This window comes from Catharus ustulatus, chromosome 6, assembly GCF_009819885.2.
Source record: "Catharus ustulatus isolate bCatUst1 chromosome 6, bCatUst1.pri.v2, whole genome shotgun sequence".
Lineage (NCBI taxonomy): Eukaryota > Metazoa > Chordata > Aves > Passeriformes > Turdidae > Catharus > Catharus ustulatus.
The window spans coordinates 38,286,121-38,312,422 of record NC_046226.1 but is presented as its reverse complement, the minus strand read 5'-3'; the positions used below and the strand labels follow the sequence as shown (position 1 = coordinate 38,312,422).

The window sequence follows — 26,302 nt, the reverse complement described above, 5'->3', positions numbered from 1 at the left end:
CTGGTCTCCCACCCAAACACTTCTCCTCCCTTGCTTTGGACACTCCCCAACTCTTTCTGGCCTGCTCATACTGGAGTTTTTTCCCTCTTTCAAGCTGACACCTGGGCCAACCACCCAAATATCTTCTTAGCCCAGGTTATCAAATGCATACAGCTTGGGAAGGGCTTGGGCAGTGTTCAGCCCATTGTTTTCACATGGAAGCCACAAGTAGATGAACTGGCAAATTGTGTATGTGTGTGTATGCAATGCCAGACACCAGCAGCACACAGGAATGAGGACACCAGCCACTCTCCTGGCTCTGTTGGATCTAGGGAAAAATGTCTGTGCACAGCTCTGGGCTATGATGATCCAGTAAAACAGTTTCAGAGATCTCAATAGCCCAGAAACTCCATAGCTGTGTGAGACAAAGCAGAGTCCTAATCCAGACCTGCTGTGCTGTTTCAAATTTATTGATATTTGTCAGGTTAACTCAGTATCTATTGACTTATTGTCAGTATAAGTAATATTTTTATCGGATAATTTTTTTAGTTGCTGGTACAACCCAGAAAGCAATTTCTCTCACAAGAGAATAACACGGAAAGAGACCCAAGTGAAAGCTCAGGAAAGAAAAACTTCCTTTTTCAAATAGACAGTTACTTGAAACTATTGTTTATAACAAAATCACTTCATCAAACCTTACTAATACCTCAGCTTGCAGTGGCAAGGACTCTACCAATGCAGACTTAATCCTATGAGTGTGTCTCATGTGACAAGGTGGTTCACAGCTGAAATAGGTGAACACAACTTTCCCTTTGAAAAACACCTAATTCCCGACACTCTGGACTTTATAATGTCTGTCTGCCACAACCTGAGGCCAAAGAAATCTGAATACCTGGAAGAGTGTGAAACAGATCAGGAAAGTTTTTGACATTCAGTAAAAAAAAGAGTGTTTTCTCTGGGAAGAGATATGTGTTGCATTGTGATGGATCAACAATAAGCTGGTTTTTAGCACAAATCACAGAGTAAGAGAACTGGGTACACTCTTGGTCACAGTGAAAGAGAGCACTGAAAGCTGGAACTCCAGTGCCACTATACCACATTACAGGTGTTTCATATCCAGCTTTGCTTATGAACATGGAGAACCTCAAGTACAAGCCAGCAGAAAGTAAAAAAATGAAAAATAAAAAGAAAGAAAAAGTATAATAGAGAAATATATCTGCATTACTACAATCAGCAAAGGACATATTTAAGATATTCCAAAAATGCTCCAAAGATTAGATCAAAAAAAGCTTATGGAAAGTCCAGGGTATGTCAGAAAAGACTTTAAAGAATTAGATACCATCTGGAAGATGTTACTGTAAGAAACATTCCTCTGGCAAGGCTACATCACCTTGCCACCTCCTGGGAGGAATGTGTGGCTTTTCTAACACCCAGAGGCCTTTCTTTATTGTTTAGCATCTTCATCATCACCCTGAAGAAGGAGCCAGAGTGCACCCTCAGCAAGTTCACAGAGGTCACAAAGGAGAGGAGCAGCTGACACAGGCGGGGCTGTGCTGCCATGCAGAGCAGCCTCGCCATGCTGGGGATTGGCACAACAGGAACCCCTTGGAGAAAAAGCCGAGTCCTGAACCACGGGGTGAAACCCCAGCACCAGTGCTGGGGGCTGGAAAGCAGCCCAAGAGAAGGACTTTGGGAGCATGGTGAGCAACAAGCTCCCTGTGAGCCAGCAGTGCACCCTTACAGCAAAGGCAGCCAAGAGCTTTGTGGGCTGCATCAGAACAGCATGGCCAGCAGAGCAAGAGAGGTGAGGCTCCCTCTCTCTCCAGCACTGGTGAGACCACAGCTGGAGTTCTGTGCCCAGCTCCAGGCTCCTCGATGCAAGACACCCACAGACCTGCAGGAACAATTCCAGCACAGCCCCACAAAGATGAGTAAGGGACTGGAGAGTCTTTCATAAGAGGAAAGGCTGGCACAGCTGGGACTGTTCAGCCTGTAGAAGAGTATGGTGAGAGGGATTTTATCAAAGTGTGCAAACACTTTGATGAGAGGGAAGGAAGAGGGAGCCAGGCATTCTCAGTAGTGTCCACTGACAGGACAAGAGGCAGTGAACACAGGTTAATAAACCTCACTGCTCACTTGGTTTTCACAATGCCTTGAAAATAAAATTCTGTTTGGGAAAAAAAGCTTAACTCAGTATCAAAAAAGATAGTTTGTTCTATAGTAGTGGGAAAGCAGCTCTACTAATTATTTTTTTTATTTCAAGAACTCCCAACCCCAAATATGGTGGATCTCAGTGTGCTGATGGAAATCATTTTACTTTTCTTTCCTTTTTCTTTCTTTTCCCTTTTCCTGCTGTGTTGGGTTTTTTTTATTTGTTTCATTTGTTTGGGTGTTTTGTTTGTTCATTGAGGGGGGAGGCAGTACGTTTCTTTTGTGGAGGGTTGTTTGGGGTTCTTTGTGGTTTGGTTTGCTTGTTATGTTTTGAGTTTGGGCTTTTTTATTTTTGTTTAATACAGAAATTAGGAATTCCCTTAAGTTTACACTGGCCTTTCTGAGTCATTGCTCTAGTTCCAGTCAGAAACACAGTGTCACAGCTTTCTGGTAAGAAGTGCTTGTGACTGCCAGCATCCATCTTACACCTAGATTCTCAGGGAGAAATAAGGAGGATGTAAGGAAGAGGACTTGTGGTACCTGGTTTAGAAGGCTGATGCAATGAAACCATCCTGTTTTTTATCAGGGAGAGCTTCTGAGTTGGATTTGGTGAAGAAGAGTTTTCTTCATGTGATCCAGAGCAGGAGACAACAGCTATAACAAAAAGAAGAAGGGATGTGTTTGATGTTGCTAAACAGAACTCTATTCCCATATTATGAAGCATGAGCACACACATAACAAAGCCCTCTACATCACTCTCACCTTTGTTGCAATGCACTGGTGCAGTACCATCCTGATGTCTCCAGAACAATTCATACCAACAACTCCTATTTTACTTATTTAACTTGTGCATGTGAAAATACACAAGTCCCAAACTAAACATGCAGTAGTTTTTGTCTAAGATTATCTGTGGTCTTTTCTAGAAGTCATAAACAAGTTGGCAAAAACAAACATATTTATTGTCAAAAGGTGTCCACAGGCAGCAAGATGCAAAAGGAATTGTTTTCAAACCTCAGCCATTTTGGTTATCAGCTCAGCAATATAAAAATGTCTAATCATGTCAGAGGGGACAGAAATCTTATTCACATGAATTGCAGTTGAGAAAAGGATGTACAGACACATCATTAATAACATCTAAGACATTTTCAGCAGAGCTAATTTGAACAATAATTTTACAGAAACTTGCATCAGTATCTATAAAAAGAAAACCCCCTCAAACTCAAATATTTGTTCAGACGTTTCACTCACTATTGCATTTAGTTTTTCAGTAATATCTGGTCTGATGTTGCATTGCTGTAACAATTTTCATTTTAGTATATATGGCAATGCATCACACAGTGAGTAAAATGCTGTGAAATATTTCATAGCATGAAAATGCTGCATCCTTCCATCTTTCATTGTGTTACTAAAGACAGTCATTCAAGGGGTTCCAAGGAAGTGCAATTTTAGAATAGAACAGCCTCATGTTGCAGCAGACACATGCTGTATACTGATGACAGATTTGGGGTCTCCACAGATCAATTGTTGAACACTGTATTTTTTTCCTTCCTGTTTCCAAATATTTAGGGACATTATTATTGGAAAAGTTGATTTTACATTGCATATAAGGCACAGGCACTGCCTTGATAGCAAGGTATCTTCAATAACAGGATGAAATCCTCAAAAAGAATGGGAATTATGTGGCCAAAGTTTAGCCAGACCTATGAAAGTGTTGCCTTATGAAAAATCTGTGCTAAGAAACAATCATATACTGCTAACAAATCTATTCCATTTTATTAAAAGAAATTCTGCTATGTAAAGGGATTTGACAACTGAAGTCTGCTCCTCCCAACTTATGCTCTGTGTCTTTTGAGATATTGCTGAGTTCTCTATCTCCCAATCTTTGCTCAGCACTGCTGCAGCTTCATTATTTACTTCCTCAGGGTTTTCTGTGAAGTCTGTTCCACCCACTCGTCTCCTCACACACTCCAAGCTGCTTGTATACTTTGGAAATAGCCTGGGACCCACAAACATGGCACAGTCATAGCTGAAGTTCTGCTAGAGACATTTTTCCCAACACAACTAAAACAAAATATTTCACGTAGTCACACCCCACCCCCATTCCCTACAAACACCTTTGGGATGTTCCTCTTGCTTTTCATTAACACCAGATCCATTGGCAGACTACCAGCAGTGGAGCCCTAAGCTCCTTGAAACATGAATTTACTCTCTCAATGTGTAAAATACCTCCATTGCCTTTGGTGGTGGCTGAGACAAATAAGATACAAAACAACATTAACACCATACTCAGTTTGGGCAAAAAACTTCCAGAGTTCGTTCTAATGTATTCACCTGTACTGGGAAGATACCACTTATCTAACTGGACATCTGAGGGAAGGAAGGGCAGTCATTACAGCTGAGTTCACTGACCAAGTATGCTTGAGAAGACCCTAGACTCAGTGATGGACAGGGTGTTTGTTCATATGCACCCACAGAAATAGTTCCCCATTCATTCATTTCATCAGAGCAAAGAATTTATGCCTATGACAGAGCAGAAGAGGATTCACAGTAGCAGCCTCTAGTCCAGATTATGCTCTTATTTTATATCTCAATTGTTTTTCTTTCTCATTTATTCAACTTCTTCAATTGACTTAAAACTCAAGTGCACATAGTCACTAAGATGCTTCTGATAATCCACAGACACTTCTGATAATCCCACTTCATGTCCTTTCACACACATTTGCATATAATTTTTGTATTACATAAATATCAGCATGAAAAAAATAGTAATGACTACTACTTTTCACCTCCATGATTTCTCTGTCTTGATCAGCAAAAGTCAATTGTTTAAGTGAAAAGAATTATAAGATGGAGAGAAAGGAGATTAATGATTTTAAGCCAAGTCTGTAATTAAGGAACATATAATGATCAGGAAGAAACAGTGTAACATATTCAACTGCCACAGGAAAAAGATGGGATCTTTTAACAGCACTGCACAACTCCTCTCTTTCAATAAAATAAGAAACCTCCGATTCTGAGGAGGTCTTTCACTATTTTACAGAAAATAAAAAGCATGAAGATACCTGCAGGGGTGATTTTTCTCCTGAATTCTGTTGTTACCTTGCAGAAGAGAAGAAAATTACGGAAAATACTTCTAGAATTCCTGATGGGAAATCAATTTCAGATCAGCAAGACATCTCTCTGACAAAACGGGAATTTCCTTTGGAGCACTTTCTAGTGGTATTCTCCTATTATCAAAACAGCAACTCAATATTTCTCGCTGTTTCTCTGAGAAGATTAATGTATAGACCAACAGCTCTGTCAGGAAGTCCCTAAGCCTAAAGAAGACTCTTTGCTACCTATTCAAGTATTTTTCAGTGATCCTAAACCTTCCACTTTCAGCTCAATAAATAACCTCTCTCATTCATGAGTATTTACAGCCTTAAGTTATTAACCTTGCTCTTTGAAAATATCACTGGGATCTCCTGCTGCTTGCTATTAAACTCTCTTATTCTTTGCTCATTATTTGGTTCAACCCCAATTCCCTAGCTTACTTCATCACTCGTGTTGTACTCTCTCTGGACAGATTGCAGGTAATGGTCAAAAGGGGAGCAACACAACAAAATACAGTTTTACAAAGGCTTACAAGGTGCTACTTCAGGATGTTCTAGAGCCCTCTCCAATTTTTCAGGGAAAAAGGCAGAAAGAGACACCAGTGCACACTAATGTCATGCTATGCAGAATGGCCATTCTCTCTTTCCTGAGATCTCCCTGTTAATCATTCACCAATTTAATTTTGGCCCAAAATAAATTATTTTAGTCGACTGCCTACCATGACATCAAGAGTCTCTGTGATAGATTTCCTTCCAGAACCTGTATTCCCACCCTCTACTGTGTTAGTTCTCTTTGAGATACCTAGTTCCATTGGTGAGTTGAACTCTGCCTTTTTTTTTTCCCTATGCCAAATCTGTAAATTATCAGCAGATCATCAGTATGGTTTTAATGTTGTCTTCTGACTTATTCCTAAACTCCAAAATAGAACATTTACTTACCAGAGCTTACACTTACAGGAAGTTTACAGGTAGAGTTAATTGACAATGATTGCTGTTTATACTTGTGTTTTAAACTAAAATGTGACACAGCAATTGGCACCAGGCACTCACTTAAGTACACGTGCAGAGTTATCAACGTAAGAACGCGACTGAAGGTAGAATGTCCTACAGGACTTTTGTCACACTGCTAAACTCATTTGACAAACTGGCACTGCAACAAGGTATCTTTTCAAATAAACCCTTTAGATTAAGAAGCAATTATAAACCCTTTTCTAGCTGTTTGATCCTATATAAAATATTCTGGTATTTTTACTCAGACTGATATAAGGCAGCGATCTTCATACCACCTAGCAGTTTTACATTGCAGGACTAGAGCAGAGTAATTAAATACTATGATCCAGTTTATTTCATTTGCCTTTTTTCAATACTAATGCAGCATTAACCTTCTTCCAGTTCTGCAGAATTTCCTCAGTATCCTGATACACTTACTGAAAATATCAATACATGGATATCTTTCACAGTTCTTTAACTAGTTCTTTCAAAATTCTTGAACAGAAGCTGTCTCAACCAGTTGTAATTTCTTTTGCTATTTTCATCCATAGATAAACTTTCAACTTTTCAACTTCCTTTTAGTGCAAGCAATGTAGTATTTTCCTTATTTTTTATAACAGCATAGCCCCCCCCGCCTCCCATCAGCTATGGGCTTGTAGCTTTCTAACTGTTTGCACAAGCAACTCAATTATTATTTGAATCTTTCTGTCCATGAACCTTCCTTCAGCTGAGCTCCTTTGGCACAGTTTTAAATGCTGAGAGATTTACCTCTTCTGGAACTACCAAGTTATAGCACTTCCAGGTGTTATTTAGGGACAAAAGTCCATTTATTTGAATATCTCAGCTGAAGTATATATCAGACCACTTCAGATTTTTATTCTGTTTCCAAGAAAGGTGTACTCAAGCCACAGCCACTTCCACTTGTGGAACATCCGAATTTGGTTCTGATCTCAATTCTTATCTCAATTCTTTATCTGCTGAGAATGGATCCAAGATATTATCCTAACAAGTGACAGGGGAATTTTCATTCTGATAGTGTCATCTATTCAATATCTGCAAATATGTTCCCATGCTAGCAGAATGAAACCTCCAATATGCCACTTTTGTTGAAGGCTTCACATACAGATACACACACACACGGAAAAAAAGACTGTTTTTCCCTCCCCTTAAACACAACATGCTAGTCACTATCTCATCCAGATCTTTATTGGATTTGACAGTGTATAGCAGTCATCAGCAATCTCATTGACATTTATTTTAGTTATTAATTGACCTTCAAGATCATTCTGTCCAATGACTGGGGAAAGGGGCAGTGTCATTTTAGCTATACAACACTGTTCCAAACTTACTTCTGCCCTTTGATTTCAGTCACAGGAATTCTCCCTCCTAATCAGAGAAATTCCAGTTTATCAGCACTGTAGGTTTAGAAGTTAGTAATTGCATTTCACTGCCACTTGCTTATTAGCCAGCCTCATCATGCTGCTCACAGGCAGTTGGAGAACTCCTCTTTCGGTCCTTGGGGCCTTGTTTAATTTTATTCTCAATACCTTGCCTCTCTGCTAAGCAAATGTTTTTATTTTTTGCTTTTCTATCATTTCCCTTGGCTGCTAATTTAATACCATGTGAAGAAGTATGTCCTAACAAGTCTGGAAGATTGCTTCCTCTCCAGTGAGCTGGAGGCCAGTCAAACTGCACAGTCTCTTCTCACTGGAGAATACAGACGTGCATTTTATTGACCCAAGTCTCACACAACTTACCTGGCTAGAAGAATACTTACAGACTTTTATTTGTCTGGTTGGTTTCTAGCTTCCTTCCTGCTTTATATGCAGAGCATGAATGGTGTCTAAGAACATACCTTGTTCACCCTTCTTTGGCACCATTACAAAATTTCTAAAAGTTAGTTCCATTCTGCAAAACTAAACCAAATCATTTATGCCATGGGTGATACTTGGTGGCTGTGTTGGCAGATATTTACTTCAGAGAACCTTATCAGATATTGCAATCCCAGTTGGCATCCTATCCACAAGAGACAGAATGCCACCTCTTTGCCCACCTGCTGACAAGAATCTTCCTTGAAGGGTGGTAATGGATCGATCCAAAGGGATTTTCACAACCAGTAAGTCCCTGTTATAATTTTCACTTGGATTGCCAAAGATCATCTGCAGTTTCCATGACATACTGAACGACTAGACATTTACAGTTGTACAAAATTCCTACAGTCCCCTCTCCTGCTGCTCACAGCAAGCTGCTTCCTGGCTGCCCCTAGATCCACAGAATGCTGCTTTGTCTCACATTTCCTCGCTTTCTTTATTCAGTCACTCAGTGGCCAGTTCCTTCCCTGGATAGTGGTGTTTCCTGAATAATTTTGTGCAACCACTCTTTATTCTCCCCAATGCTTTGTAGAGTGCATCCTCATCCCTTTATGCATCAGATACTTGTTTGTAATAAAATCACTGTGTCTCCCTTCAAAAGCAAAGACTTGTGAAGCTCTGGCACTAAGCACAGCACATTGCAGCTTTCCACCCCTGTGCAACATTACTAGAGAAAACTCACCCAGAAAAAGTTTTGCCCATGCCACCTGTATTTTTCTCTCATCTATATTTTACCTCACCTATTGAATAGAATTTAAGGTGAAGTTCCTGGGTTCTCCTCTCAATACTACTTCCCTAACTTTGGCATATTACCTTTGAATAGCAACTTGCTAATTATTCAGTTTTCAGTGTGCATCTACACCTACTGAAATAGATCTAAATTACTATTTTAATTACTAGTGAGAAATAGGATGCCAAAACCACTTCTTGAAATCCTTCATCCTGCTGGTTGTGTGTTGTACACATGCACATATGTGTGCACATATTGCCACATTAACATGGAAAGATTTCTCTTTTTATAGTTAAGCTGCTCAATACTCATATGTCTATTTTTATAATACTAACTGTTCATTACTCACAGGTAATGATGGCTGGTTTTGCACTGTCTCACCTCATTTTAGGCTGCCCAGTGCCAATCATATGCTGCACAACAGCACAAAGCTTTCCAAGGACATTTGAGATGTTTGGAAGAACTCCATTCTATTCCACTTTTTATTTTCTCTCCTCTGTTCAGGCTGGGGTGAGTGGTAGAAGAGGCACCAACTGTACTCCTGCTACCTGTGTGCAGACTTGATCCTGACAGCTATCACAGGCTGCATGAATGTCAGTTCTGAAAAAGAGGGATTTGTCCATAAGACCTACAGCTTCACTGGCAATCAGCTTTTGTTCTTCTTGGTAGGATTCCATTGCCTGACTACAGACTTGTATCTGAAAGCTGGACATTGCTGGGATGACATAATGTAAAAGGCACACCAAGGTCAGAGACAGAAGAATTCCACATCCTGAACTCTTAATCTGGTACCTTTTCCTCCCTTCCTCCTCCATTCACATTAATGGGGGAAAAAATTTAAGTAATTTGAGGGATGCGTAACTGTTTTCCCCGTGAGAAATATGGACTTTCCTGGGTTCTTGAAAACTGACCAAGAACAGAAGTGAGAAAAAGAAGAAAAGTAAAAAGAAATGAATCAAAAGTGTTAAATGAACAAAAAGAGTGAAATTCTTTGATTTTTCAAGAACTTTTCATTCCTTTTCAAACCTCAAAATACATCTTCATTTTTCTGCCATAAATATACCATCCATTCTTAAGGAAAATGTTCCTTTCTCATTGGTTAAACATTTTAGATTAACCTTTCAATGTTTTCAGTCTTGTTCACATCAGGCCACTCTATCTGTTGCCAAAATCAGAAGGACAACAAGCTGGGGAGATAGGAAGGACTCAAGCCTTTCAATCTAGCTTTGTCATTTGAGAAAAGAGACATGAAATTGCACCCTAAGACACCTATTTTACAGCAAATTGCCAAAGAACCATCCTCCCAGAGGGAATGTATCTTGGATGACTGACTTACATTTGATTTATTACTCTGAAATGAATAAAATTTAGGGGAACATGTCCAATTCTTAATGAAAGAATTCAAGCAGCTACAAAGAACCAAGAATAAATGGTGGAAATACATTTTGCCTTCCAAGGGAACAGCACTTCCAAACTGATGTGCTCTTGCACATAAATGTAGAGGAAGAAATAGAATTGGTTTATTCCTTTAGAACTGCACTCACAGCATTTTTCAATTGCAGCTTAAAAGGAGGGATGTGTGAATTCACACATGCAGGCATGACAGGCAGTCACAAGGGAAGGTGAGGGAAGATGTGAAGCTTGTGGATGCAGAGACAAAAGCAGAAGGGATGGAATCCCTCAAAAGTCTGCCTGAAGTCTCACTCTCTGCTGATGACAGTAAAATGCTGAGTGACCATTTTTTTCATGGCATGTGTTTGTATGGAAATTCCAGTTCCATTACTTAATAGAAAATACTAGTGTCTTCCAAATAATTACGTGGAAAATATTACATCATTTTGTTAAGGTTGAAACATGTCATCTTCACTCTGTAATCTGCTCTGAGTTTAGAGTTTGCAACATTAATACAGTAAAATGATATAATACCTAGCTGAAGGAAAATACTTTAATGTTCTTAAACTTTGCCATCCTGAATGACTAATTTTGATAAGGCATGAATTTAAAACAATTTATTTTGTGAAAAAAATTTAAAATTTTGAGTCTTCATCGTGGTTACAAATGAAAAAAGATTTCTAAAATCAGTTTCCCATGAAGGAGAATATCTAGTTTTTAACAAACTCATATGCTAAGATTAAAAAAATGTAAATCTGCAAGTCGCTCAGAGAAACCAGCAAAATTAGGTGAGAGAGAAATGGGATACCTAATTACTAGACACGTGTCCTTCAGGAGATGCTCAGCTGCCAGCTTCAGGATGCCTCTGCATTCTGTAAACTGTGGCAGGAGCTCTGTCTCCCCACCCTTCACCTTCATGTAACAGGACTGCAACATTTCACAGAAAAAGAGGATTTGTGTACCAGCAAGAAAGTGAAAGAAATACAATTTTCAGATCCAGGTCTTGATTAAATTATTACAATGAATATGAAATTGATCCTGTAGAATTAAATTTAGTAAAATTTAAATTATTTTCAATTACTTGATTTCACACAACATAAGTGGAGAGGACAAAAGTGACTTTAACCTGTCCTTGAGCTCCACTGATCTTCGAGATTACTTAATGTCCCTTTCCACCCTTGTTTTACTAGTAAGAGCCTTAGGAATGCTCGAAATGTATGCACTGCTTTAAGAATCCCTCAGGGGCTGCTTTGCTCACAGAGGCTGTCCAAGCACAAAGACACATTTCCTGCACTTCTTTCCCTTGATCTACTTTTGACACAAGGATAAGTGTCAGCAGCTCTTCATCATCTAAGGATTCCCCTTTGAGTACTCAACCCTTGCACAGCAGTGCAGAACAGCTACAAGGGTGCCCATGTATCACTAAAAGCAGATTTTTTTAATGCACTCCTTTGTCTGGTAGCCCTTCCCAGACAGGAACAGAGGCTCTCAAGGTACAGCTTTGTTGAGAAGACAATACTCAAGGAAAGTGTCCCCAGTCCCATCCTGCTATTAATGCTCTGAGCCACTCTGTGGAATAATACACATGATGGGATCAACCTCTTGGGGAAGGTGCTTTTGTCAAAGCAAAGGAAAAGTGGAATGCAAAATCTTGGTTACTGTTGTCTTATCAGCTCTCCTGGTTCACCTGGACAAGGAAGAAATAACAGCCAACACTAATTCCTTCTCCAGGTCTTTCGGTCAATAAAATGTACAAGCTTTTCTCCAGCATTCTACTTCTGATGAATCTGTTTGGAGATTATTTAAGGATCAGAAATTGATTCATACACAGCAGATAATTCCATCCACTTTGTATCAGAAACAACACAATCTCCTAGTTTCATTAAAACTTACTAAAATCCATTCACTGCTGAAGAGCACATGGCTGCCAGTGAGTTCTGCAACACTGAGAGAGTACTGATAATAGAAGAGAAATGTCTAAAAACCTGCATGCTCCTGGCTGGTTCCCATGTTAATAGTCAAAACCCCATGCAGAAACTGCATGCCAAGTTCTTCTCAATTGTTTTACCTTGAAGAAGTCATGCACAGTTGTGCACTCTACCTTCACACACAAATGTATATTCATATGCACAAATTCATTTGGACAAGACTGCTCAGCAGTGAAACAAGAAAAATAATTCACCACAACTCCTTTTAACAATGAGAATACACTGAGATATTAAATTGAATACAGGATATATAAACCAACAAGCTCAACATACACAGCTGTTTCCAAAATGTGGCAGTTACAAATGTAGCCCCTTTGGGAAAGAATCAAATGACATGTTTTAAGTTGAAAAAAGTAATGTTTAAGCAGAAAAAATAGAAAAAAAATTTTTAGTACTTTCCTGCTATTGGGCATACTGTATTTTCTCTTCTAAATTACAAAATCCTCCTTGTGGAATCAGTAGTAATCATATAACACTTCACTTTCTCTATCTCCTTTTCTTTCAGCACCGTTACTGATGATTGACTGCTTTATAAAAAAGACTAGGTTATCGTTGCCTTTATCTATTATTTTTAAGTATCTCTCCTCTCAGCTTCTTTTAATGAGAAACAAAGAGGGAAGAAGAAGAAAGTTATACTACCCCTACAGAAAGACCAAAGATTCCAAGAGCAAGCTAATTAGTCACTTCTACTCATCTTTAATCGCTCCAGAGGCTACCCCAGAGATGATGTTCGTCTCAATCCAAGGAGGAGCAAGGGATTAGGAAAGATCTAAATAAACCTAGCAAAAGTATAGCTCATAGATATTGCAATTCATCATTAAATAAATAAATTAATCAAACCCAAGAATCTCCCTCCCTCCCCAAAAGCAATTTTAAAACAAAAAGAAAAAGCCACCAACCCACCCATCCATATATAGCTTGAGCAGAGTGGTTAATAAATGGGGAGGAGATACAGAGGTACCAGATAGCGGATTTTTTCCTAGGAGACTGTGGAAAATGCTGTTAAACTATCAATGCTATAAGAACATTTACATGGTTACACCTAATGTTGTGCTGGTAAACAAAGAATTTTTGTAAAGAAAGCAGGAATTCTTGCAACAGGAAAAGTTCCCAGCTACAATCTTCCTGACAACACTGAAATATAATCTTGTATCAGAAGCATGATGGGTGATTTAAAGTATTGATCTGAGTGTTAAAGTATAAGAATGAGGCTCGAAACTCTTATCAGACATAACAAAAATACTCTTGATGAAAAAAAGCATCCACAGCAGGAGTCAGCAGTAGGTACAGACCATGGAGTGCAGAATGAGAGACGTGTTAGAGCAATGATATTATTGCAATAATTGTAAGAGAGATCTGTTTAGAAATTACACATATTATTACTGAGCTAGTGCTATTATTTTTTTTTTTCTGTAGTCAAGTTTCACATTATTAAGAGAGCAAAACACTGTAGCCTTTTGATTACTATAGTTATGTCTACGGTCTCATTTTGGTTAATTAATTTGAACAAGAATTTCAAATGCACCAAGGTTAGTTGAACAAAGTATTTTGACATGATAGTTATTGCAATGTATCATACATTACTTACCAGTTCAGACTCACAAAAGAAGGGAGAATGCAGTTGTTACTGCCTATACTTGATGTCTTTACCTCTGTAGAAAAATGAACTGGTGGGTAGTTAAAATATTAACATGCTGGGAAACAGAACAACAAGACTTCACTAAGAATGTCACTCAGTTCCCCAGTTAGCAGAAGTGAGTATCAGAATTCTCAAGACACAGTCAATAGCAAACTTTAAAGGATAGCAGCTGTACAATAAAGATTAAAAGCAGGTGTGCAGAATTTTTAAGAGTTTGTTTGGCCCCCAAAAAGCCAAAATAAACTCAAGGACAAACAGATTTATTTTTCTTGTAGCATCTAGAATGCTGAATACATTGTGATACTTGGTGATCCACACTGTCAATCCGTAGCTGCCAACAAAAACACTTCTCAGCCCCAGAAATAACCCCCAACTGAGCTGGAAGGGTCAGGGGACAAGAAACTGTGTGAAACCAAAGTCCAAATAAGTTATTGGTGCAAAGAGAGGACGAGGCAGACTCTTACACTGCTTTGCCAGGTCACTTTCCTTACTTTCCTTTATTCTGCAAAGTACTGGTGTGTTATGAGTGAGAAATTTCATTTGCATCATTTGAAAAAGAAGAAAAATAGCAATAGTCAGTAAGATTAATTGCCAGTCATCTCTTTCACCTAAAAGTTTGCTACATAGCATCAGGATAAAAATTATCTTTTCATCAGCTCTTTCATGAAATTTCTCCTTTATCTCAATTAGATTCATTGGCAAGCTTCCTGCTCTTTCCTACTACAGCATCAACAAGAGTTTGGACAGAATACCTATCTTCAAAATATTTCACCAAGATATAGTTGCAATATTAAACTTTTTTGTCAATATGGAGAAGCACACCAGAAAGGTAACATATCCTAGATAATAAATAAAGAATATAGGGCAATAAAGTTCAGGGGAAGAAGATGATGTGGGTAACAAGAAACTTGTTATCCAAACACATGTGTTTCTATAACCAGGAGAGGAATGTGAAAAGCAACCAGTGTTACTGTTTTATTTACTTTATCCCTCTTTCCTACTTGGTCACCCTCGTGTGAAAATCACTCTGGGCTCTGTGACTTCAAAGGATAATATCTTGTACACAAGGAAAGATACCTTCACCATTTGACATGAAATTTAATATTATGATAATGTTTTCTTTTAATGAAAGAGCAGAGGTTGTTTATTTGAAAGTTGGCTGCTGGCCACCTCTTTTTAAGCTATATGAGACTGTGATTTCTTAGAGTTGTATGAAACATCTGTTATGAAATTCAGGGTGGGAAGAGAAACCCTTAAGACCTGAAGAACTGGGTCCCATTCTCAGCTCTTCCATGGATTATTAACAGTCTAGGCACAGGCAGAAGCTCTGACCAATAATACATTCCACAGAGATAATACAGGTAATTAGAGTCAGGCTCTATCTAATGTAGAGCAAGCCAAATTCCCAGCTCACACCTCACATTCTCAGATAAGTAATAATGAAGAAATAGCACTGCAAATAAAGCCGCATGGAGAGAAAAAGAATAAGCTCCTATGAGAGAAGAGGCATACACAACCAAACTGCACTCAAATAGAAAACGTTTTTGTTTGTCTTTTGGTTTTTGGGGGGTGTTTTGGGGTTTTATTTGTGGGTTGTTTTTGTTGTTTTGTGTTCATTTGGGGTTGTTTTGTTTTGATTTTAAGAACCTGGGGAAACAAGCCTCAGGTAGTGATGCCCACTGTTTCGAGAATACATCACTGGAGTCCCAAAGTGAATTGTCTCCAGCTGTCACAAGCTGTGTCATCAATTCCTGTTTTACCAAACAGAAGATATGGTACCTGCTGGAAATTACAGAACATAACAGGAGTGTTAGTGGTAAAGTGTACTTAATAGAACTGACTATATGGTAGCAAAGCTACATTCTCATTCACAAGCAGCCGCTGATCAGGTTCTTGTTTTCAGGCAGCCAAAGGCTGTAGCTGCTAGACCTTGGAAAACCATGTAAAGGAGTACAAGATCTCTGCCTTTTCAGAGCAGTAGCATCTGCATTTCGCTATACAATAATGATTTCCTCAGAATTATTTTGCTCAGAAGCCCCACCCACCACTCTTTATTAAACACACTGGTGAGGGAAAAATACATCACACTGTAATCATGGTGGGCTTCCAAACAAGAAGGCAGTATCTGAGTGTGTATTGTTACTTGCAGTTCACACATTACTATAGCCTTTACCTGGAGGTACCCCTGAGCACACATGTAAATACACCTCTGTGTGTGTCTGCATACACTAGTGACCGAGATCCTGCCCCTTTTGCTTTTTGCAAAAGAGAAAGTAATGAAAACCTGTAGTCAGGCAGAATCTAATTTTATTCATATGATCAATTTTCTCTAACCTGTCTTGATGGTTTTTGCATTCAACACATAAACTAAGAGTGAATAAAGGTTCTTCTGCCCATGCTGCATCTGCCATTTCCTGTACTATGGCTATTTGACACGGGGAAGGAAAGAGACAGATCAGTGAACATCCAATTGAACTTGCAGCTTGTAGGATGGGAGTCAGCAAAAAAAGTACATCTTTTTCATTGCATTATGCCATTAGCAGAGACATTCATGGAAAATATTGTTATTGGTATTAGATCTTAAGCCTGCTCTTTCTTTAGAAATCAGTCTAATAACTGAGTTACAGAGGAGCAAAGAATGATGACCCTAATTTCTTTATTATCTTAAAAATCAGGGCAACAGGCATGCTGCACAGTTAGTACTTTGTTTCCTTGCTGGTAGGTCTGGTATATAGAATAATTTGCTTGGAAAGTTTTAAACCAGTATTTTTAATCAAAGTAATCTCCTTTCAGCATATTCCATTAAACAGGAAGAATCTTAGTTTGTGGGATACTCTTACTTAAGCTGTCCAAAATTGATTTCAGATGTCTAGAAAAATCGAGCTAGTGAAAAGAACTTATGCTGTTACTATTACCTTTTGTTACTCCCACAATCAGAGCTCATGTCCTGTTACCCATTTTGTCACTCCTGCAATACTACAGCAGTCTTTGTGACACAATTCAAACCAAATCACTATTTAATGAAGCAACTATCTTTTTCAAGTGGAATTCTGCAATTGGCACATGAAAAAGCAATCAGATTTAATTATTGGCCCTGACACTTGGCCGGGGTCAGAAAACTGGTCAGGCAACTCTCCTCCATTGCCTCAGATTCAGGAGTTTAGTGTCTCAGCCAGCTCTTGCATCTTTTTTTTTTTTTTTTTTTTTTTTTCCCATTTTGAGTGCTCCTGGCATAGGTTGAATGTTTTGTGGTCTTTTGTCATCTAAATTCTCATGACTGGATCTGTGGCACTCAGTAACCCAAGGGACTCAACAGGTCCTGCAGTCCTCTGGTTCTTTGCAGTAGGTTTGGCTGCTCAAGTAAATTTGCTGTCAGTAAGTCACACACTTGGGGAATCCTTGCCTTGGCAGGCTACACCACCATTACATAAGTCCATGTAGTCTGGCATGAACACCAAACCAGACACAGCCATGAAGAATTCTGGCTGCAGGTTTGCTTCAGCATTAGTGACACAGCAATACTTTGCAATGTTCTGCATATTCTCCAGCAACAAAGTGCCCTCCTAGACATTTAACATATTCCCACTTCCTTCAGAACCACCCTTCATCTGTAGGAGCCTTTCACCTCTCTGCTGAAATCCAGTCTGAACTCCCCCCAGGGATGACATTTTTGTAGCTTTCTCTCTGTTCTGGCTCCTTTGCACACTGCATTCACTCGCAACCATCTCAGGATTAATTGACTTTCACTGAAGATGCCTGTTAAATATAAAAGCTTTTGACCTCCAACCAGGTCTCCAAATAAGTGAATTTGATGATTCATTTTGAGCATCATTATGATATTTCAGTGGAACTAATGCTGGGATTTTAGATGCTATTTTCTTTAGCTAATTATATTTCTGCTAACTCAGTTCACAGTACAGTAAGGACTGGAGTTTATGGGTATGAACTGATGAATTTAAGAGATTTACTGAAATGAGTGACTGACAGTTTGTGGATAATTACCTGCTATTAGTTAATTTTAGATTTTATAATGAGCAAACTGCAACTTACTGGGTATTACTTCCCTGCTGCTTGAAATATTGTGCAATATGAGGGAACAAAGGATTTAATTTAAAGAGAGTCATATCTTTCAAACACCAGAACTAAATTACATTTTTTCCCTGAAGGCTTCTGGATTTTAAAGAACAAATAATACACAAAACATAGATCTATGCACTCTGCAGAGATTTTCTCTCTAAAAATTAGTAAGGAAATACTAAGAACAAATCAAGATATTACTAGGCCTAAACTAGTTTAAATTCTCTAAATTAAAATCTAACTATAGCCAGGTCACAAAGAATATGGATCAATAAATCAAATAGGTTAATGGTGGTGTCTTAGATAATCAAATTCTGAAATCACCGAATGAATGCATCAGCTAATCAAATCAAATCACAAAGTTAACACACAGAATTGCTTTTCATCAATCCTCTGCCAGGAGATTGAAAGCGATGGCAGTTTGCCTTTGATCTGAAGCTGCACCTTGGTTCTGTTCTAGCACAGTGGTCGTGGTGCAGCTGCTGTGGAACACAACAGTGCAAGATGAATTCAAACCCATAAACAAGTTTTAAGAGAGCAGAAAGTTTCTTCTATCACATTGTTGTTATACAGACTCTTACCTCTGATATTGTATACAAACCCTAAACGTTTAATGAAAGTCATTTTTGAAACAGGCCATTAGCTCACAGTACTACCTCTGAATAACAATTCTTCACCTCCTCACTGGCTTCCAGAAGTCCTATCCAGTCCCCATTTACTTGCAGGGAACTATTAACAGCGTTGTTTCCCACCATTTCAAGCATACTGACACTCCACATATTTCTGTAGGGTAACGAACAAGGAAGTTTCTATACTTCAAGGTTAGAGAAAGACAGAATGAGACTCAGATTTGGAGGGTTTTTCTTTGCCATCTTGAAAGCTTTAATGCAGATGACAGAGGTAACTGGTACCAAACAGAGCAATAGCTTGTGATGAAAACAAAAACTAGAAGTGAAATGATATTATTTTTCTCTAGATGGAGAAGTGTCCAAACCACCCAATCTGTCTAGAGGCTCCTGTGCAGACACTGGGCGGAGAGCAGTACCTCTAAAAAGCAGTTCATTGCATGTCTGCCAGCTGTGGCTTAGTGACAGAATTGAATCCTCTCTGGACAGGCTAGGTGGGATGAATCTCAGCGTTTCAGGACTGAACTGTTCCATGATACACCCAAGGACAAATGTTTTAACTTCCCAGCCAACAAAAGTGAACTGGAGATATTTTTTTTGCTGATATGAGTGGTGAATCATGAGGAAAAGCCCCTAACAAGCATAATTTTTCATTGAATAATAAAAATAAATAAAAGTTATCAGGTCTGGCTTGGACTTCCACTTGCTAAGGGATTTAGGAACCTTGTTGTATCAAATCCAGGGATAGATAAGCGACTTCTGCATCCTAGAAACAGCTGGTGTGAGCTGATTCTCTTGTAAAATGCCTGCTTTTGGCTACCTTAGCCTTTTGAGTTTTAAAACACATCTAAAACAAACAAACCCACAGTACCTTGGCACTTGCCTGCCAAAGCTGGGCCTGTCTCTCCACAGAAAACCCCAATGACACTGTCAAAAGATCACACAGTGCCATGAATGTGACAAAAGCATTATTCAGCTGGGGTGAAATGAAAATAATGTGGAGGATGCTCCTTTCCTTCTTTCTTTGGAGTAACAGTTGGGCAGTACAGACAGTATGAACTTGATTTGAAAGGATCCCAGAATGCTGAGGGATAACTCACGGCTGAACCATTGCTTTCCATTCCTCACCCAAATTCAAAATTAATACAGCCTACTAGCAGCTCTGAAAATAAATAAATCAACCTTCCCAAAAGCTCATGGGCATGTTCACAAACCTCTTAACCACCACCCTATCACTGAACCTGAGAAACTGAGGGAAGTAGAGAAAGCCTCAGTTGAATTGAGAGAATAAATTTTGCTCTCAACTTTTTCAGTGTCATTTAATTTATATAAATTAAAGTTTATCCAGATGCATTTGGCTAGGAATTGTTCCAATTCAGTTGCAAATAAGCTGGAGTAACAGCTAATAAAAGGAAACCTTTCCTGTTTCTTTCGAGTAGACTAACACTGCTAGGAATTTAGTGTAGCTTCCTGAGCTGGCTCCATATTTCTTAACCTTGATATTTACTTGCAACATCAACAGGACTGACACTGAAGAAATGGAGCAGTTTCTGTCTTTTTCTCAGTAAGTTGTCTGCTGAGGCTAAGATATGAGATTTCTGGTTGCATGCTATATTATGTTTTCACATAATCATTTACTGTATACTGTCATTAAATATACAGCAACTTTATACTGTTATGCACAGCACATTTTTATGCTTGGAAGTATGGCCAGTTGCACAAAATACTCTCTTAAACGCATATATTAGATCATTTTGGTTTTTTAATGCTGCCATTTTCTCCAGAAATGGGTACTGCTGGAAATAGCCCCCTTCCTAAGCCTTCTATTTAAACTTGTTCCCATCATTCAGACGCAGATTTATTTTGGGAGGGAGAGGCAGGCCTGGAACTAGACATCAGCCTAATCAAACCCAAAGCTCATGTTCATGTTAACCCCTCCATTAAGTAACACCTTGTCTGTTTTCAAGCATGCTTCTAAGACAACCTGTGTTCTCTATTCCCAGCAAGTACTTCTGCAACGTTGTGTTTGTTTTATGAAACACACATTCTGTGTGTGAAACACACACAGTATCTGTAGCACAAGCTTTGAGTGTTTAGTAATTTCCGCCCATGAACAGACATACATCACTTAGTCTCTAAAGTTTTCTTTCCTCAGTCTAGTCACAATTCTATTTTGCTATTGTCAATGTTAATGAATTTATCCTCATGAAGTCAGCAGTTAATACTCAATGTTCCATTCAATGCTTTTCATTAATTTCAAAATTACCCCAATTCCCCAATTTTGTGAAAAATAATGAAACACCTTGCTTAATTTAGTCTTTCATCAGGCACATCAAAGCCCTGTTATGCTACCAGAACTTCTTTTTATATAATTTTGATTATAGTAACCTAAAAATGGATATGCTTAGATGTTAACATGTTCGGAATCTTTTCCATTTAAAGTCTTGCTACTGATTCACCTACTTCCATGTAAACCATATATTTTTGCAATATTTCTGCTATGAAGTATAGCAGATGCTGTCTAACCATTCCTGGTGACTCTCAGGCTTTTTTGGTGGCACATTGCAGCACAGAATTCAACACTGATCCTCTTCCCATCGTTCTTCCCAGTCAAGAATTAACACTCATTTCTGTGTTGCAGAGTTTGTAGTAATCAGACACCTGGTGTTTTGATGTACCTTAGTGCATCAATTCCAATATCTATGTGATCATATATACAACAGCTGTAAGTGCTGACAAATCTACTAACATTTTTCCTAAACCCTTCACCCTTTTCTTTGCTGATGCATGCACTAAACTTCCATGACTGATTTTAAGAAGTCATGGTTGATGCTTTTATTCTCATATGACAGTGATATATATCAGATAACCACAAGGATATAGATGAGCAATAAAATAACCACAGTACAGAAATAAAAGAAGTCGATGTATGTTCTCTAATACAGAGGAGAAAGACAATCTGAGGTCATTCAACAAGGTTAGAAGTATCGAATTATTAAAAGATATCCAGTGAGCCAGCAACTGGTGTATCCGTCTCTGTAATTAGCTCCTGGGTGCACACCTTTCCAGAACCCTTGAGATATTAGAGAAGCTGCTGTGGGATTATAAACCTGCATAGGAAGGGAAGGTTCTAATAGAGAACAGATGAATCAGTGGCACACTATGCGTGACACTGGTGCCTCAGATCTGGGAGATTTGAGTGCACTTGGCTTAGTATTGGGTAGCACAGGGCACAAGAGGGAGTAAAGACATGAATATTTACTAAACAAAAATCATAAAATTCTCAATAATCATTCTGAAAAGGCAAATTATTCCATTAACAGTAGATGGGGATTTTCACAAGGGGAGAAAAACCCACAGTACATGAATGCCATGTAAGAATGTAAGAGCACTACCACGTCAGGAATAAATAGCTTAAAAATACAGAGCTTGAACTCAATAGTTCTTAAACTGACTGGTGGTGCTTCTGCCATAACACTCATTTTAGAAAGGCTCAAAATGCTGAAAGTATCTCAGTATGCAAAGAAAGGAACATTTGGTTGGCATTTTAAAAAGAGTAAAAGGGGAGCCAAATGATATACTGGATCCTGATTAAAATCTTGAAGAAAATAATAGGAATACTGTATTAGGTTTGACTGATTAACAATAGAAATACAGGCAAAACCACAATGTTTCTTGGAACAAAAATTTGGTTTAAAACACTCCTTAATCTTTGGAGACTATAATGGTGTTGTCCACATGAACATTTCCTACAGATCCTAAACTCCTTGTGGTCTTCCCATCCCCTTAAGTTGAACCAAACCCACCAAGTTAAAACCACACCTCCAGTTTGTGATTTTAGGGACATACTCCACCAGCTTTCCAAAACATGGCAAAGAAATTTCTTGTGGGATATTTTGGACTAAACCTGTATGAAAACACATTCTTGATTGCGTCGTGATTTTTCCTTTTAACAGCATTTATTAGTTCACTTGTTAGTATTGCATTCTTTATGATCCACTGTCTGGTGCAGATATTAAAGAACAAGATAGGTCTCCAGGGAACAGACCAGGAAGTGATGAGGTAGCAAGCTCCTGCCTCCCACAGTGATATTCAGAAGATTTTAATGTAATAGAAACAAATAATAAACTGATGTCCCTCACAGGGACCTTCCAGCTCTGTTCATGGACGGTGGGTTTCAGAAGCATATGAACTTTGCATTTTCTGTTTCCTACTTTTTAAAGAGAATTCTTTGTCATCACATTAGGTACAACTTGATCTGATCACTGACATTTATGTACTCGTGTTTACACTCTGTGCCAGACACAGGTTACTAATGGGTGTGCAATTGATTCTAATACCAGGGAAATGCTGCTCATATAACCTTAAAAACAGCTAATTTGCTACTAGTGCCCAATATATTTCCCCAGTAACTTGCTCCATCCTACTTTTCCCTTACAACACAAGTATTTCAATTTTTAGCTTAACTTTCCAGTTAACATATCAGATTTATGCAGCTGTATAAGAGCTTGTAGTCTTGTGGTTTTCCTTTGTCAGAAAACACTTTATTTCTCAAATTATATTTTTGTAGGAGAGTATGAATACAGGATTTTTTGCTAAGCTTCATCTTGCAGTATGCCTACCACCAGTGCCCTGGCAGCAGCTCTGTGGAGCAGCATGGAAGATTCCATCCTCTATAATTTCTCTGCAATGCCGCCAGGAAAATATGGAAGCACTGCCACAAGCCGCCTCTCTGTATCTGCCAAATTCCTTTCCAGAAGGAGAGGTTCCAATTGCTCCATGCCAAAATTTAGTTTTCATAGGCATAAGTTGTTAAAAGGTAGGATGCACAAGAATACTGGTGAGAGATTAAACTATGTTTTACCATAAAGTGTCCGGCAAATATGTAAGAGTGGGATTCACAACTTCAGGCACCTAGCACTTGGGTGTTAAATCTAAGCCAGATCACAAAGAAGATTAGCTTGAACTACTCACTTCTGAATGGCTGAAGCTGGCCCAAAGGACTCTATTGTCAGTGCCATGCAGTGAATGGATTTGTCACACATTCACTTCCTACCTCTTAACACGTGTTAAGAGCCTCTGACATGACAGTGAAAGACTGATGTCTGAAACAACCCTTCGGTGGCTAAACCAGGTTGCAGGGAAGTACAAGACTAAAAATTGAATCTTCTGTCAATATTCCTCGCATTCTTCGTGATCAAGACCCCAGATTAAATTCCCCAGGTTAAATTCCCCAACACTTATTGTTACCTGTGTTTTTCTCTGTTAGCACCCAGACCACCATCTGTAAGAAGAGGGCAGAAGAACTTTTAATCCTGCTTGTCCTTTGATGTCTCTTGTAAGTTCTTCAGGGCCACATCCTATTCTTTTACTCCTTGCATTCTCCTCCCTCATAAAAAAGAGCCAGGACATCGAAAAGGGAGAGGATGTTTATATTATGCTGTGAAGAACTTTGGCATCAACTAGTAACTTTGAAGAATAATCCTGAAGATAAAAGATACAGATGAAGGACCAGACCCTGTTCAGCAGTCACATGGCATAAAAAGAATGGTTTACAAGGAAATGGATCTCTAGGGAATAATTTGAAGTTAAAAAAAGATTTCTACATCCAGCCCGGGGAAATACAGAGTTCTATCAGCACTGGCACAGTCTCCAACAAAGGAATTAGCAAATGTGGAAGAAAAAGAGCTCACATAATGTCCATTCAACTGTGACTAGGCTAACTGCAGTGAAAAGTGTTTCCACTTAATCTGCACTGACCCCTAACCACCCAATTCCTAGGACATTCCTGCTTATTGAGTGGAGATAAGTGGACAGAAATCATGTCAAGGAGGAGACAAGCCAGTGTCACGAAACCCAGTCATGACAATTAACAGAGACATAAGGAAGCAAATGTTAAACACATGTGCATAAACTGAAAATCAGAAATCAGAACCGAGTCAGAATAACGCATCAGACTTCTCTTGATTTCTGAAGGAACACTGCAAGGTAGGCTATGACTAAACCAAAACATGTGAATTGAGAGGAAAGATGCAAAGATATGATGAAAGAAGAGCGAGAGGAGATGTTTGAAGTTTAATAAGAATTACTAATTTTCCGATTTTGTTTGTACATAAAAGCATGTATTTAATTAGAGGTGCAAATGAAACAATATAAGACATGCAAATAAATATGCCTGTCAAACAAGAAGACAGTTCACAATTTTTTTAATCCCAATCCAACGCCTGGCAAAGTAAGAATGGATATTTTTTGCTTTTAATTACAGAAATTATCTTAGCACCATGGCCTGCTACTTCAGACTCTCTCCAGAAGTGGATGTGTTTACATAAATTATAATTAAGAAATTGGGGGAATATTTTGCAGTCTAGTACAACTAATGAGAAAAGCACCATTGATAAATTACAGGCCATGTCACATTAGTCTTAAGTGCCACAGTTTTAACTGCAAGGGAGTTGCATCTAGAAAAAGATGCTTGAAAGGCAACAAATAACTAAAACCACCAGAAAGCAATGACCATAAGGCAAAAAGAGACATGAGGATGAGGATGAACTACCAGTTGGCAGTTTTGTATCATCACAATATAAGCTTTCAGATGTAGGGAGCAGAAATCAGTGCACCCAAAGTATTTAGACAGCTCCACATGGTCATGGAGTGCTACAGCCCAGAGGGAAAAGAGGTGAGCAGAGCAGAGTGTAAAACATGGAAGTGCCAGGGTGCACAAGCTGCCTGAGGCCATGCTGCTGTGGCCTTGGACATTCCTCTGAATGCAGAGGAGCAGGTCTGTGCACAGCTACCAAAATCAGTGGCAAAAGGCGGCAATTTCAGGAACACCAATTTACAGGTAACCTCAGACTCAGCAGAGCAGGCAAACTGAAGACAATGACAGAGCTGGGGCAGGCAGACACCAGTTCCAGTCCAAGGAGGACAAAAATTAAGAAGGTCAAAGACAGAAGGAAGAATATGTCAAGGAAGGATACCAGAGATGAAGAAGGTCCTCCTCAACAGCAAAGGACAAGAGGTAGAAAGATGGGTTAGATGGCCTTTGTTAACGAGAGGCCTGACAGGCCACAGTGGCATGGCTAGGAAGCCACTTTTTTAGGGTGTGGTATATGAGAGGTTGGTGAAACCTCTGTTGGAAAGAAAAACTGTGAACTAGCAGGGACCTGGATTAAAAAAGGTAAGACTTGGAGTAGTCATCAGGAAGCCAATCTGTGCAGACAGGGCTGGGATGCTGACGTGAATCTCAGCACCAACATAAACTCTTCTTAACAGTGAGACAGTTTAATAAGCATGGACTCCTGATGGTATGCTGAACATTAAATAGAGTGATGGTTTCAGTGTCCACTGCTTCAGAGCAGCATAAGAGCCAAGCCTTCTGAGGAAGGAGAGTCTGGGCAGTCTTCTAAGGTCTGTATAGTTGTCCTATGGAAAATATTAGGACGAAGCTCATTCACACCATTCAAAGCATTTACCATCAGAAAGATGACTCTTCAGTATGAATATCTTCACTCACAGCCAGTACAATGACACAGGTGCAGAATCTTTTTTCAAACTGCAATTGGAATTACTGTTGTGAGCAATTAACTTTGTGTAACAGAATTCAAGTGGGTGGGACAGCTCTGGAATTCAGAACTTCTGGAAAGGACTAAAAGTCAGGGATGCTTTAGACTACCTTATTGCTTTTTGGCAAATTGTTTTCTTATTTTTAAAGACACTTCTGTCATTTATACCAAGACCTGAATGTTATTTTTTGGTCCAAAAAAATCA

The 26,302-nt window shown here is 38.9% G+C and overlaps 1 protein-coding gene across 1 annotated transcript in view; it reads right to left on the bottom strand.

Annotated features, from left to right (window-relative positions):
* LTK (leukocyte receptor tyrosine kinase) overlaps positions 1–26,302 on the bottom strand; it is a 121,808-nt gene that overhangs the window by 51,572 nt on the left and 43,934 nt on the right. Inside the window, exon 3 of the mRNA XM_033061680.1 lies at positions 2,671–2,784. Coding sequence (XP_032917571.1) covers positions 2,671–2,784 — 114 coding nt within the window. The remainder of the gene's footprint in view (positions 1–2,670; positions 2,785–26,302) is intronic.